General features: G+C 47.5%; 1 protein-coding gene across 2 annotated transcripts in view; it reads left to right on the top strand.

Annotated features, from left to right (window-relative positions):
* The window catches only part of LOC144100411 (uncharacterized), a 45,820-nt gene extending 33,052 nt beyond the window's left edge, over positions 1 to 12,768 (top strand). For both annotated transcript variants that reach the window (XM_077633369.1, XM_077633370.1), the window contains 3 exons: positions 7,901 to 7,954; positions 8,871 to 8,912; positions 12,618 to 12,768. In XM_077633369.1, the coding sequence (XP_077489495.1) occupies positions 7,901 to 7,954; positions 8,871 to 8,912; positions 12,618 to 12,692 (171 nt within the window). In that variant the 3' untranslated portion in view covers positions 12,693 to 12,768. The remainder of the gene's footprint in view (positions 1 to 7,900; positions 7,955 to 8,870; positions 8,913 to 12,617) is intronic.
* Positions 12,769 to 16,671: the final 3,903 nt, after the last annotated feature.

The following is a 16,671-nucleotide window of genomic DNA, read 5'->3' as shown; positions in this document are numbered from 1 at the left end:
TGCTCAGCTCTTGCGATACAGCGACCGCTTCGACACCACCCGATGTTCTTCAACAAGCTATTGACGCAGATCTCCCACCCGCACAACGCGATCAACTCGCTGCTCTTCTACAGAACTTCACTTCTGCCTTCGACCTTCCTCACACTGCTCTGGGTCGCACGTCTGTCGTTACGCACGCAATCGACACTGGTACAAACGCACCTTTACGACAGCGTCCTTATCGCGTGTCGGCCTCTGAGCGCCAAGTCATTGCTGACAACGTGGACGACATGCTTCGCCGGGGCGTCATACAGCCATCTAACAGTCCATGGGCTTCTCCGGTTGTTTTGGTCACCAAGAAAGATGGTTCCATCCGGTTTTGCGTCGATTACCGTAGGCTTAACAAAATCACGCGCAAAGATGTCTATCCTTTGCCGCGAATCGACGACGCCTTGGACTGTTTACAGGGAGCCGAGTATTTCTCCTCTTTGGATTTGCGCTCCGGCTACTGGCAGGTACCGATGGCTGATAATGACCGCTCGAAAACTGCCTTTATAACACCGGATGGATTATACGAGTTCAACGTTATGCCCTTTGGCCTCTGCAATGCCCCGGCTACTTTCGAGCGCCTGATGGACACTGTTCTTCGTGGACTCAAGTGGCAGACCTGTCTTTGTTATCTGGACGACATCGTAGTTTTTTCTGCCGACTTTTCTTCTCACCTTCTCCGCCTAAAGGATGTCCTCACGTGTCTCGCCGGCGCTGGGCTTCAGTTGAATTTGAAGAAGTGCCACTTTGCCGCTCGAAAACTCACAATTTTAGGCCACGTAGTTTCTAAGGACGGCATTCTTCCCGACCCCACCAAACTTCGCGCAGTTGCAGAGTTCCCGAAGCCAACCTCCCTGAAGCAGCTTCGGAGCTTTATCGGCCTCTGCTCCTACTTTCGACGTTTCATCTTGAACTTCGCCTCTATCATCGCTCCTCTGACCCAGCTCCTTGCCGGCAGCTCCGACCTTTCCGCCTGGACTCCAGCCTGCGATAAAGCCTTTGACACTTTACGTCGCCTTTTGGTTTCGCCGCCCATTCTACGCCACTTTGATCAGGCTGCGCCTACGGAGATCCACACTGATGCCAGCGGTATTGGGCTTGGTGCCGTCCTTACCCAACGTAAGCCTGGTTACAGCGAGTATGTTGTGGCATACGCCAGCCGAACATTGACAAAGGCAGAATCTAATTATTCAGTCACAGAAAGGGAATGTTTGGCCATTATTTGGGCTATCGGAAAATTTCGTCCTTATGTGTATGGTCGACCGTTTTACGTTGTGACCGATCACCACGCTTTGTGCTGGCTTGCCTCTCTGAAAGACCCATCCGGTCGCCTTGCTCGCTGGGCTCTTCGTCTCCAGGAGTTTGACATTCATGTCATTTATCGATCAGGGCTGAAGCATACGGACGCGGATGCTCTTTCCCGCTCGCCATTGCCTAGAGATAATTCGTCTGACCACGTCTGTGCCTACGATATGTCGACTCTTACAACTATCGACATGGCTACCGAGCAGCGGAATGACCCCTGGATCAATGCACTTTTGAATTTTCTCTCAAGTCCTACTCCCGGTCATTCCTCCAAAGCGCTCGTCCGCCAAGCACACCACTTCTCCATTCGTGACGGTCTTCTCTATCGCCGCAATTATTTGCTTGATGGACGGAAGTGGCTTCTAGTCATCCCGCGTCATCTCCGCGCCGACATTTGTGCTGCGTACCATGGTGACCCACAATGTGCTCACGGTGGCGTATTGAAAACCTACACACGCCTACGTCTGCGATTTTACTGGCGTGGAATGTACCGCTTCGTAAGACATTTCGTGCGCGCTTGCGAATCTTGTCAACGCCGAAAAACTCCTCAGAAGTCCTCTGTTTCGTTGCAGCCGTTACCCTGCCCTGCTCGTCCGTTTGACCGCGTTGGCATAGATCTCTATGGCCCTCTTCCGACTACTCCTGCTGGAAACCGGTGGATTATTGTGGCAGTAGACCATCTGACTCGCTACACTGAAACATCACCGTTACCCTCTGCCTCTGCAAGAGACGTTGCTTTGTTCATTCTCAACAACTTGATTCTTCGCCACGGGACTCCGAAGGAACTGCTCAGTGACCGCGGACGCGTTTTCTTGAGCGACGCTCTCGAGGCCCTACTGAAAGAATGTCGCATCATTCATCGCACCGCTACTTCTTACCACCCTCAGACGAATGGCCTGACAGAACGCTTCAACCGTACTCTGAGTGACATGCTGGCCATGTACGTCAACGACGCTCATTCCAACTGGGACCACGTTCTTCCCTTCGTAACCTACGCGTACAACACTGCGATACAGACCACCACTGGATTCTCTCCCTTTTTTCTTCTTTACGGGCGCGAGCCAACCTGCACAATGGACGCGCTTTTTCCCTACCGCCCTGATGTTTCTGAATCGACGCCACTCTCGGACGCCGCCCAGTATGCAGAAGAATGCCGTCAGCTCGCTCGTTCGCTCACAAAGGAAAATCAATGGCAACAAAAACACCATCGTGACACTGGTGAGGCGCCTTCATATACGCCCAACTCCCTGGTGTGGCTCTGGGTTCCTGCCACAACCGCCGGCCTGTCAAAGAAGCTTCTTGCTCGGTATCACGGTCCATACCGAGTGCTTCAAAAAACATCTCCTGTGAACTACGTAGTTGAGCCCGTTACGCCATCTGCGGACTTGCGTCGCCGTGGACGCGAAATAGTTCATGTGGACCGAATCAAGCCCTACTACGATCCGTCTGTCCTTTCGGCACCATGAGTCGCCAGGATGGCTCCTTCTCTGCCCGGGGGGGAAACTGTAGTGTGGTAATCTTCATCGATATAACCACTGACATGCGTCGCGTGCTGCCGCTCTCAAGGACGAAGAAGTTGTTCGCTGCCTTGCTCTTTCGCCACGCCTGACGCTTCGCTGCGAGTCTCCCCTGAGCGGCTGGAATCATCTGGGTTCACCGAATAAACACACCCCTACAATATATATATATATATATATATATATATATATATATATATATATATATATATACCAGGTGTCCAAGCTAACTTGAGGCAAGGGTTAAAAAGTAAATTATTAGAGACAACACTGCGAAACAAGTTGCATATTGGTAACAGCCATGTTGGGCACCACAGGCAAGTTATGTTTCGGAATTAATGAATGGTTTAGTTTAGCTTCATTATGTAAATAATAAATATAGACTTTAGTCAACAAATTGAATTTGAGAAGTTTTGGAGCACCTTCAGAGACCCCCTTCTATCAATTACGACGAGGAAACCCTCACATGTGTCTTTTTTTCCGATCTCCAAAGAAAGCCCGCGAAATACAACATAAAGCACATGACTCACGCACTTGCTATATACTCTATACAACCCTTAGTTGGTCTCACGTGGCTAGGACATTCCGTGTTTTTTAAAACCTTGGTTACATTTAGCTGACAAACCTGTATATATATATATATATATATATATATATATATATATATATATATATATATATATATATATATATATATATATATATATATATATATATATATATATATATATATATCGTACTTTATTAAGCAGGTAGCTCAGCTTTTATTTACAAGACACACCGCGACAAACACCGCAGAGTTTCAATGTTTAGTGACAGAGGAATTGAGAAACACGCACTGCTGGTGCACATATCCGCATTTGGCCTATTTGCGCAAATCGGCTACCATTTTTTTATCTCCTTCATTTCAAGTGGGTTCGCGCGTTCAAGCTGAGGCTGCTGAGATGGATATGACGAATGTGGACAACAGTGTTAGCCAAACCCAGCTATTAAATGCACATGACGAGAGATGCAAAAGCACAAAGAACGATCACACACAAACATTACAAACGCGGACTCTCCAAGAACGAGTGAGCGCTAACAAACGCACGAATGAGGAAAGCCCCAAACCCATGCTCGAAACGCTTCAAGGAAAGCATGTCCAGAAGTCAAAACCTAAAGAGCTGCCCCGTATTTCAGATAATAACGCTCACATCTGATTCACTTGAAATGAATCACTGTCCCTGATCAAGCTTAGTGATCGTGATTCACTTCATCCCGTGCAGGACCAGATGAAGTTTCGTCAAACCCTTGACTATGTTAACAACCCAATCTGATTGTGTTAGACCTTAAAACGTTTTACATTCCTTTTTAACTCCCTTGGTCCCTCGTCATCGCCTACACCCAGCCTGTCAAAAGGCCTCTCCCTGTTTGTCCAACTTACACCCACACTGAATAGCAAGCGAGCGCCAGTGCTGACGCGAGCGCTGTGGTTTTCGACCGATACCTTTACTAACAGCGAATCCCGAGTTTCAGTTCGGTAGTTCCTCATACATTACAATAACCTTTGAACTTTCATAGAAACAGGACTAAGAGAGATGCAGAAGCATACTTTGACTACGGCCAATGCGATGGTGTCCCAAACTCGGCTGTGCTCGTTACCAACATAGGCCGACACCAAACCCGAACTTTAACCTTCATCGATTTACACCAGTACATATATCGAGGCTAAGTTGACTATGGCCACCACGATAGTGACCTCCGAATTTGCTTATTGCCATTTTCGAATATGGCCGAATCCACTACCGAATTATGACCGTCAATTTTAACTAAAATCAATGTCCAAGCTAATCTGAATATTGGCATACGATGGTGACCAAAATTTGAGCCGGGATATTACCTCATTTGGCCCAACCCACAGTCAAAATTTGGCCTCCGAATAAGACCAAAATCGATATCAGAACTAAACTGGCTGCGGGCAAAATGTATCTACCCCCAAATTTCGCCTAGCCTATATTAAAATTTGGCGCACCCCCACTCCTGACTTTTGACTATGGATTTGAACCCAAATAAATATCCAGGGTAATTTTACTCAGGGAAATACGACAGAGATCTCTAAATTTCGCCTATTCCATTTCCAAGTTTGACCCACCCCACCCCGAAATTTAACCTCGAATTTGGACCAAAATTGATATCGAGGCCAGTTTGACTATGACCAACCCGATGGTGGCCTCCAAACTGGCCCCACTCTAATTTGACCCAGTTTGAGTGGTTAAAATTTACTACTGAGCACTTAATCCAAGTACATATAACAGCCGTAAACAAGTCGAGCCAAGAGACAAGAAACAGCAAAGGCATAGTAAAGCAAAAAGAAAGCTGTCGTTCCACCATCGGTTTATCAGAGTTAAACCACTATGATTTTGATTTTGGTTTTTGGGGCTAAATGTCGAAAAGTGATTCTGTCTGTGAAGGACACCGTAGTGGAAGGCTCCGGATGTTTTTGCCACGTGGGGTTAATTGAAGTGAACTGAAATCGCACCGTACCTCTAACGAATTGTTGGATGACTCGAATCTCCGTTAACCATCGTTAGAAAACTGAAAGACATTCGCTTGAAAAAATAAGCTGAAGATAGCGTTACATTTTGGTTTAAGAATGAGTATATTTCGTTAGCTTCGGGCGGGCGCTAGCATCACGCATTGCGGACCTTGACGTCTGTTCATGCACATTCATAGGACCGTACAACTAGTTTTATGAATGCTTTCAAGGCAGAATTTTTTCGATACCTTCTTTGTTGCACGGCTAACCGCTTGGAGGTAGATGTAAAATAGTGAGCCTGTTCTATAAAATTCTGCAGCGTCATATCGACCTCACTGCGTCCCTCGTGCACGCCACCATCGGTATCATATTTGGCACCCTCGGAGTTTACATGAGCGCGACAAAAGTCGGGTCGAGTAGGATGTCTAGCTGATAATCGGTTGTCAGGCTCGTGTATGCGCTAGGGGGTCCAGCTAAGTGACCATCGAGTCGAGATGAGCCATCTCGACTGCAGGGGGCGGTTTGACTCGGCCCGACCCGGTTTGAGGGAACACATATAAGCGGCGGCATCGGCTTAGCGCCTCCTCTCCTGCTTCCTCTCTGGTATGTTGTTGTTGTTGGCCGTATGGCAGCGCTGCGCAAGCCTAAGCGTTAGGGTGCCTCGATACGCGCGCACCCGCTAGCGGGTGCGCGCGCATCGAGGCACCCTACTGGTGTTCTTCCTCTTCTTCTGGCGTTCGAGCGTGGTTTGTTTGCTCGATGCTAGGGGTAGCGGCCATTTCTTGCCGCCAGAAAACGAATTCATACCCGTGGCCGCATTTCGATGGAGGCGAAACGCTAAGGGGCCCGTGTGCCGTGCGATGTCAGTGGACGTTAATAATAAAGATCCCCAGGTGGTCGAAATTATTCCGGAGCCCTCCACTACGGCACCTCCTTCTTCCTTTCTTCTTCCACTCCCTCCTTTATCCCTTCCTTTGCGGCGCGGTTCAGGTGTCGGCCGAGATGTAAGACAGATAATGGGCCATTTCCTTTCCCCAAAAAGCAATTTTTACCCGGGTTTGAAACCGACCACGGCGGCCGCGTTTCTATGGATGCGAAACGCAAAAGGTGCCCGTGTACTGTGCGATGTAAGTGCACGTAAGAGCCCCCCAGGTGGTCACCTCTCCCAAACCAACTGTGGACACAACACGTTTCAGTACATTAGAGAATTTCTCTCCACCCGGCAATCGTATATCCGGATACAAGATGAAGAACACGGCCCCTACCAGTTAGGTATATCGACGTCCACAAGCGCGTAATATTAAAGTTTAAATCCGGCAACTTTTTCATGCTTTCGTTTCATATATACAAGAAATGCCACCTAAGGCTACAGGCCTAAACGTAGCCGTTGGGTCCTTATAGCACCTTTTCTTTCGGCTCCTTTCTGTTAATACGGGAAACGAAGTGGCCCACAACATGGCTAGAGGTTTCGTTACTCCAAGGAGGAGCTGGCATCTTTCCACGATATAACAAGCCATTAAAAACTGGAAGGGCACCAATTTCCGCCACCTGACAAAATATTGGGTAAGGCGCAAGAGACCACCTGAAGGAGACTCCAAAGAGGTCCTTTCGTAGCCCATATTTATAGGCAAAAATGTAACCGGATGACTTTAACCCCGAGTGCAGATTCTGTGGCGAAACAGCCACATATGAACACATACTATGGCAATCTAAAGAAGAACCAAGCTAAGAAGATCCGTTGAAAAAACTCAGTGCTTCGCCGTCCGCCTGGCGGCCGAGGCTGAAGACCTCTTCTCCTAGACAGGGTCGGACGCATCCTCCGGCTGTGGTGCGACAGACTGCCTCCCCGGACGTCTGCGTGCGCAAGCAGAGGTGGCTACCGCGACATATTCGGTGGAAATAAATTTTCTTCCTCCTCCTCTACAGGAGGATGTAGCACAAGTTCTTTCTCTTGAGCAATGCCCTTACAAAAATTAATTTAGACAGTTTGTAGGCTGTCTACAAAATTTTGTCTGTAAAGTCTATAGACTTTCCATAAACAAATGCTTTAGACAGTATATAGACAATCTATACCAATTATTGCCATACACTTACAGCGGACATTTGTTTTTAGACAGTCTATAGGCTATGAAAAGACGAAAGGAAATATCTATAGGAAGGAATTAGAGTCTATAAGAAGTCTATGGACAGCATATAGACCATTTTGATTAGAGTGGGAGACCGTTCTGGTCAGCTCGCACCCGGACATTCAAGCCTTGGGCACCGAGCGGGCCGCTAAGGTGGCCGCCTTAACCATAGGATCCAGGCCATCTAGCGCGGACCGTCTGCATCTGCATTTTGACGAAACGAACATTATCCAATCCAAATCCACAGACAGCAGAAAAACTTTTTATTCGATGGACAGGAGAAGCTGTTGCCGAAAGCGGGATGCCTGGAGCCTCTATATTCATTTTTAATCTTAACCCTACCTACAGTGACCTACGTTGCGTTTGACGACAGCCATCTGACCCCTTCGTTTCTTGCTCCTATGCCACAGATGAAACAGATCAACACCTGTGTCAGGATGGGTCTTGCCGCAGCAACCAATGAAGTGAGTTCATGGATTCGTTTTTGAACATTGCTGTGTATCGGAGGGTACACTTTCCGATGGATTTAGATACCAGCGGCGTGCAGGATTAAGTAGTCGTTAACCTTTTTCTGTCTTGTTGAAGCGAAAAGCTTCACTACGCTGGGTAAAGCTGTCGTCGCGTAGGCCAGAGAATGACCTTGAACGGCCTCCAGCCCAACCACGTTAGCCGTGTATGACCGTATGTGGTACACTTATGGTGTCGAATCCTTGACCGCTGACCTTGACCCATGACGTTTGACCTTTGACGTTGGGTGACCTTTGCGTTCACCTTTGACCTTAATAACATCCGACGGGGTGATGTAAAGCCACGTGATGACATCCGAAGGGGGTGTCGTAAGACCATGTGATACCATGCCATAGCGACGTGGTCGTGGGGTATATATAGAACGGCTGTCGCGAGCGTGTAGCGGAGCTGCCTTGGACGAGCCTCAGACGCTTAGCAAGCGTGTTTTCTTTCCGGTAAATTCCAGGGTTAGCCAAGTTAATCCACTGATAATTTCTTCCCTTGACACTACGATAAACGGGCCTTTTCGTAATGATTTTGAGCTCATCATCCTGTCCAAGTAAAGCGCGATGGAGCTTCCTTTGTTATACTGATTCAGCTATATCGGCAATTAACCCATAATCGCTTCTCCTCCAAGCGCTAACACTTTGCCTATTGAACCGAAACTGAACCAGTGGCCCAAATTAAATTGTTTCACGTCACGGGTCCCACCTATTCCTGTAAGAAATGCACCTGTCAAACTCCAACGTTCCGAGTTGTGCATGCTGCCAAGAATGAGCGGCAGTAACTTTAAGCTTTATCGTCAATTTAGAAATACATGGAGTCGTCGCAATGAAACCCGTTGTCCGACTTGTATTTTCTTTATACTTACAGATGCAAACGAAGGAAAATGAAGCGTTCATCGATGAACTTGGGGTAAGCAATTATGACTCGCTTGAAGGTATTTGGCCGCATTCGTAAGAAAGGTTACGAATGACCATTTAAGTTGGTCCTTATGTGGCCGAGATAGATACTTTCGTGTGTGCGTGTGTTTGTATAGTACACACACACACACACACACACACACACACACACACACACACACACACACACACACACACACACACACACACACACACACACACACACACACACACACACACACACACACACACACGCACGCACGCACGCACGAACACGCACATGCACATTGTAAAGACGCATATCAGACGCACATAAAATGTGGACAGGCAAAATCTTTGTTGACACAGCGTAGCACCAAGCCAAGAGTTCGAAAGCGTCAGCTTCGTCTTCCTCAGCTTTCTCTCCTTCGGCGGCACTGGCCGCTATGGCAGCAAACTGCAATTGTATGTCTTACAATACCCCCGGGGTGAAAAGGCGCCATCCTGGCGGCCTAAGGGCACGAGATGATGGCGGGGTCGTAGTAGGGTTTCAGGCGGTCGAAGTGAATGATTTCGCGGTCGCGGCGTCGATGATCAGGCGAAGGCGTGAGGGGCTCGACGAGGTAGTTAACTGGAGTTGTCTGCTGAACTACGCGATAGGGGCCGTGGTATTTGCTTAGCAGTTTTGTCGGCAGGCCCGGGCTGGAGGAGGGCACCAAAAGCCAAAATAAGGAGTGAGGAAGGTAAGCCGGCGGCAGACAGGTAGAAGTGGCGGGGGCACTTTTCTGACAGTACTGATCGTGGGCAGTAAAGGACCGGGCGAGTTGACGGCATTCTTCGGCATGCGCAGCGGCTTGAGAGACGGTTGTAAATTCGGAAGAATCTGGGCGGTAAGGGAGTATGGTGTCCATAATTGAAAATGGCTCCTGGCCGTAGAGAAGCAAATACGGGGAAAAACCAGTAGTTGCTTGCATTGCAGAATTGTAAGCATAGGTAACGAATGGTAGAATGCGGTCCCAGTTCGAGTGACCGGATGAAATGTACTTGGCCATCATGTTGCCGAGGGTCCGGTTAAAGCGCTCGGTCATGCTGTTCGTCTGGGGATGGTAAGATGAAGTTGTACGGTGGACGATGTGACACTCCCGAAGAAGGGCCCCCAGGAGTGCGGACAAGAAGACGCGACCTCGGTCGCTGAGCAATTCCTGAGGCGCACCGTGGCGAAGAATGATGTTTTGAAGTATGAAACCGGCGACGTCGGAGGCCGTTGCAGCTGGTAACGGGGAAGTTTCCGCATAGCGCGTGAGATGATTTATGGCGACAATGATCCAACAGTGCCCAGCTGAAGTGCTAGGAAGAGGGCCATAAAGGTCGATTCCAACACGGTCGAAAGGGCGGGCCGGACAAGGTAAAGCTTGCAGAGGAGCTGGTGAGTGCTTTTGGTGGATCCTTGCGCCGCTGACATTCGAGGCAAGAGCGGACGTACTGACTGACAGAACGGTACATGCCTCGCCAATAATAGCGAAGACGTAGGCGGGTAAAAGTTTTCAGCAGACCGGCATGAGCGCATTGCGGGTCATCATGATAACTGGCACTAATAGCGGAGCGGAGATGCCGGGGAATCACGAGCAGCTATTGGCGACCATATGGTAGGTAGTTGCCACGATACAGCAGCTGGTCACGCACGACAAAGTGACGGGCTTTACGACGGAGTGCTCTAGAAGGGGGGCTGGCAGAGCGGTTGGCTAAGATGTCGAGAATAGAAACTATCAAGGATCCTTGGGCTGCTCAGAAGCCATGTCAATGGTATTAAAAGAAGGCGTGAGGCTGGAAATAGAGGGTTGGCCGAGTTCAGAGGACACAGGGGAGCGTGAGAGGGCGTCAGCATCGGAGTGTTTGCGTCCGGAGCGGTAAATGACCTGAATGTCGTAGTCTTGTAATCGGAGAGCCCAACGAGCGAGGCGGCCGGAAGGATCCTTGAGTGACGACAGCCAGCAAAGGGCATGGTGATCTGTGATGACAGCGAACGGGCGCCCATATAAGTAAGGGGGAAATTTTTTGATCGCCCAAATAATTGCCAAACATTCTTTTTCCGTGACGGAATAATTAGTCTCCGCTTTTGTGAGTGCACGGCTTGCATAAGCAACAACGTACTCATTGAAGCCAGGTTTCCGCAGAGCAAGAACGGCACCCAGACCGATGCCGCTGGCGTCCGTGTGGAGTTCTGTAGGGGCGGAAGGGTCGAAATGGCGCAAGATCGGAGGGGAGGTGAGAAGATGGCGCAGCATGGCAAAAGCTTCGTCGCATGCAGTGGACCAGGCCGGTGAGTCGTGGCAGCCGGCGAGAAGTTGTGTCAGTGGAGCGATAATTGCAGCAAAATTCTTGACGAACCGACGAAAGTACGAACAATGTCCAATAAAGCTTCTAAGTTCTTTCAGGGAGGTGGGCTTCGGGAAATCAGCAACTGCTCGTAGCCTGGCAGGGTCCGAGAGGGCACCATCCTTGGAGATGACGTGGCCTAAGATAGTCAGCTGTCGGGCACCAAAGTGACACTTCTCACAATTAAGCTGCAGGCCAGCGTCACTGACACACTGAAGGACACTCTCAAGACGAAGAAGATGAGACGGAAAATCCGGGGAGAATACGACAACATCGTCCAAGTAGCAGGGGCATGTTTGCCATTTCAGCCCGCGTAGGATGTTGTCCATCATGCGCTCGAAAGTTGCAGGCGCGTTGCAGAGACCGAAGGGCATCACATTAAATTCATACAGCCCATCAGGCGTGATGAAAGCTGTTTTCGGGCGATCAGCTTCGGCCATCGGCACCTGTCAGTATCCAGAGCACAGATCTAACGAAGAAAAGTACTCTGCCCCCTGCAGGCAGTCAAGCGCGTCATCTATACGAGGCAGGGGGAAGACGTCTTTCCGAGTAATTTTGTTTAGCCGGCGGTAGTCTACGCGGAATCTAATGGAACCATCCTTTTTATTGACGAGTACAACGGGAGAAGCCCACGGGCTGTGAGAGGGTTGGATCACTCCACGGTGTTGACACAGCGTAGCTCCAAGCGAAGAGTTCGAGAGCGCCAGCTTCGTCTTCCTCAGCTTTCTCTCCTTCGGCGGCACTAGCCGCTGGGGCAGCAAACCCCAATTGTATACAGACTGATACACGACAGTATATATACGAAAGTAGGTTCCGTTGGCTTCCACAAGGAAAACGTTGAGTGAAGTAGGCACTTCTCAAAGACATACTTTTTGTCTCTTCACCCCTCATATCCTTTCCCTTGTCTGCTGTATATATATATATATATATATATATATATATATATATATATATATATATATATATATATATATATATATATACTGCCCAAATTGGCAGGCGGCAGTTCAATTAGTGATTTTTCACCAGAGGTTCCTCGGTCACACAAGACCCACAGTGGCTGCACTTGCCAATACATTGCATTGGCTAATCGCTTAACTACTGCGCAACTGTACAAGGACGGGAATTAAGATTCTCAGGGATCTATGAACTTATTAACTACTGCACCACTGCGCCAGGCGTGGTACAAGGACTAATCCCGTCTATGTCGGAATTACCCATTATCGCAATCCGAACAATTTCCATCCGTGAACAATGGATATCAACAGCGCATTCTAGGTGAAAACCGAAATGCTAGATCACCTAATTCAATTTGGCCTAATTAAGCAAAATTGAAGGTCAATTTTTTTTTGTTCTCTTTCAGACATGCGTGTCTCAGCATCACAAGCGACGGATACGGGTGGAAAGACAATCATCCCGTAGGCGACGTCAGTCCTGAGTGTGTTAGCTCAGCCGTCTCTGACTTGCTTGGTGAAATGGATGAGCCCAAAAAATAAACTGTCCACGGAAACGCCTCACGACTGTATGCCTCACGATGTTATGTACACCGTGTTAAAGAATGAGCGTCTCCTATTATACCATTGTCTTCGTTACAGGAGAGGAGAAGGTTTGGTGTTGAAGCTTTATTAGTAATAGCGGACAACAATGACGAGTTTGCAAGTGATAACCAGCAGGTGGCAATCATCATAATAAAAATAGTGAAATATACCAACTCAAGGTAGTCTAGGACGATGAGGGGCAAGTGGGCCCCGCCGTGACCGCTCAGTTGTGGTGCTCGGCTAATAATAATAGTAATAATAATTGGTTTTGGGGGAACGGAAATGGCACAGTATCGGTCATATATCCGCGGAAACCTGAACCGCGCCGTAAGGGAAGGGATAAAGGAGGGAGTGAAAGAAGAAAAGAAGGAAGGGATGCCGTAGTGGAGGGCTCCGGCAATATCGACCACCTGGGGATCTTTAACGTGCACTGACATCGCACAGCACACGGGTGCTCGCCTGCCGAGCACGCGTTTGCGGCGGCCGCTTTTTGACTCCAAATGCAAAAGGCGCGTGTGGACTGTGTGCCGTTCAGGGGTGGGAATTTCTTCGAAGTCCCTAAATATGGTGCTTATTTGGCTCAGCCTGGTTTCAACGGGTCAATCATCTCTTGAGTCAGGGAATTTTAGGAATTTCCATTAAGAGTGCAATCATTTGAACACCAATCATTTCCTCGTCGGGCATTTTCATTTTGTTCATAACTTGTGTAGAGTTGCAGCGTCCACCTCACTTGAACTATGCAGAGTTCCCGCTCATTTGATGGCACTTGTTTTATACTTTGGTTTCATAGCCGTCCTGCTGTACTTTAAGCCACCTTACTTTTATGTGAACTTCCTCTTCCAATTTCACAGATGTTTTAGTGTGACATCGAAGTTGGACTGTGAGTGACAAAAAATAAATCGAAATCATGGCAATACACTGTTTCTGCGCACCACTTAGTCATATGGGAAATGAAGAAGAGACTTTAAAGAGAGAAAAGGGGTGGTAACGACCCCAGTTTGTTGGCTGTAGGAAGAGGATGAAACGCAAAAAAGTGGAGTGGGGGAGACGAAGCCAACATGACGTGGATCAACGATCTTCCAAGGTTCAGCGGTAGCAGATAAGCACTGAGACGCACATCTCTGCCGCAGTAATGAGCAATTGTGTTACATCACGCTCGCGGGCCGTCGGGTGAGCAAATATCTCTCTGATAATCTCAACACCGTCTAAGAAGGAGGTGTGCTCTTCTTTACAGCACTGATTTGAGCTTCCGCGAAATTTCATTCCTAATAGACAGTAAAAGTCACTTGTTCCTGTCGGGGCTATTAGCACACGCACTGATGACGGAGTTTCGTCGACAATTAATCTGTTGGTTCACTTCTTTTTTTAAGTACAGTTGATACACCTCTATACCTCCGAAAACAAGAGCCTAGAGGCTGATGATATCGTGCTTTATTACACCTAGAAATCACCCATTGTTCATGGCCTCTTTACAAGTATTTCTCAGACTGCTGTAAGTGGTGCGCCTGTAGTGAATAATCATTATTGTCTACAAAATATTTTATATGATTCTGCAGGAGTACTTAGCGTTGCTTGCTGACATATTCGTTAAAAGACGACTACCTAAATAGTGTTCTGGAATAGATGTACGTGCGCCCAATTTTCACTCCGGATATGTCGTGGTCTATAACACTAATGAGTTCTAACAAAAGTCTAAAAACCCTATAATATTTGCGCCGCACTTTGCATGTTTCTCAACTAGAAAGCAAGTAGTTTACATAGAAAAGCTTATGCTTGCATATAGGTTAGGCATAAGTTAAGTTCGGTCGAAAGCCATAAACTTGTAGATGTAAACAAAGTAGTCTGTTCAAAAAAAGACGGTCTCTTGAAAACTTCAACAATATGACACAGGTTTTTCGCCTCCACCTCATCTTGCTAATTGGCGGCGCACCCCATTTTGGCCGCAGGGTGGAACTGAATTTTTAATATTCTTCGTAAGTTAATAAACTTTCTGAAATAGCAGTCACTGGCAACTAGTTGCCATTTTCGGAACTTTCATTATGAGAAGCGACCATGAAATGAAGAATACGCCTTTCACACATTTTACTTTCTTGCTTTAACACAGTTTTCGTAGCGCTATAGAAGTTTGCAATTCTCTTCATGGCGATAAAAGCTCTCTGTCTTTAGATACTGTGATATGTCGCTCATATGGTTATTGTGTGTTTCCTTGTGTTTTCATAGTATCTCGTTTGGTGCTGGCTGTTAGCATTTACCTGCGAATTTTTATTTCCCGTGCCATAGCGACGTTGCAATATGTAGAAGCAAATAAAATAAACGTCACATTAACTGCTTGGAAACAGATCCTGCACTCGCTCTAAATGACGCTAGCTTTAACTGCCTCCGCGTGTTGAGCAGTGGGATTTCATTCCTGAACGCCATTCTCCACCAATCATCTCGCGGCTTCACACTGCCGTCTTACTTGCGTTATGAAGCTCGCATTTAGCCAACACTTTCGTCATTATAGCGTTGGTTTGACTAGCAAAGTTTTGCTGCCAACGTAAAAGCTCAGTTTCTAGCTGAAAGTAAATGTGAAGGACCCTGGATTACTTACAAATATTACGCTGTTATATGTGATATTTATGTTTTATTCTTGTTCGTCGACCGCATATTCTCTCATTCACGACGGATATTATTTTATACGTGCACAAGAGAAACGGTGTGCGTATTCAATGGACCGTAAGTTCTTCGCCTCAGAGGACAATAGGACATGTGCTCTACCAGTATGTCATTTCTAAGGCAAGCTTCGCGCGAGCCAAAAGCCCCGACCAGCCGCCAACACACGTGCATTGGGCCTCCGCTCGGCGTACTGACCTCCAGGCAGAGGAGGATGACTCGCCCATCCCTAATAAAATTGCTCTATAGAAAGCCTATAGACTTTATAGCCTCTATTGCCTTCCTGTAGAGATTTCATTTCATCTGTTCATGGTCTAAAGACTGTCTATAGATAAAATTCTACTAAGAGGTGAAGAGAACGCTCGAAATTCACAAAGCAGACAATGATTTGCGCGGTCCTCTCACTACGCACACACTTGATCCGGTCACGGGGACGGGCGAGGATCAAGGCTCCGCTGCTAGCACGAAGCGGCAGGAGCAATAAATAAGCGCTGCTAGTACGCCGCTGCGCACAAAGCACAACGCAAAAAGAACGCGGTTCGATATACAATCAGAGGGTGAGTATTGAAACAAGTATTAGCCCGATAAATTCTCGAAAGGTACCTTAAACTCCGTAACCCGTAAGCGGCGCTCATCTGGTGGCGAGCAACGTGAGAGAGCTATCTGATATTTCGTTTTCATTTCATCACATCTGTGCTGCCCCAAGACCACCTTTGTGTGCTTATTTACGTCGCCCGCAGCAACCACACTGCGGATGTTGAAACAACTGGCCCATTTTATTCAGGTTATACCTTGTAGCTTCTATAGGAGACACTCAATTACTCGGAAGGTACCACGTGTCTCAGTCTTTGCACCTACTTTTCGCATACAAGAGTTTCATGATAAAAAACTGATCTCACGTAGTGCTCTTTAGGTCGAGCAGTTAGGCAATTCCTTTAAGATTTTTAGCAAAAAAGATGTAAGAGAGCGGCTAATAAAGAGAGTGTTTCTCATCGTTCTGCTCCTAAATGATATAGGATTGCGAAATGTGCATTAGGGCAGTGCTTAGATTGCTCCTATGACGTCACTCTTTACTCCTTATCGTTAGCTCGTAAACTGGGTGAAATTTTCGAATGCCTAACGCAGCTCTCAGGGGTAGATGTGTCAGCATTTTGTCTGCAAAAAAAAATAAATGTATTCTGTGCTGCACAAAGGCTGGGGCTCAAATATGTTGCGAAGTGGTTTGGA

Source organism: Amblyomma americanum, chromosome 8, assembly GCF_052857255.1.
Source record: "Amblyomma americanum isolate KBUSLIRL-KWMA chromosome 8, ASM5285725v1, whole genome shotgun sequence".
NCBI lineage: Eukaryota > Metazoa > Arthropoda > Arachnida > Ixodida > Ixodidae > Amblyomma > Amblyomma americanum.
Note: the sequence above shows the minus strand (reverse complement) of the source record. Positions and strands in the feature narration are given on the sequence as shown.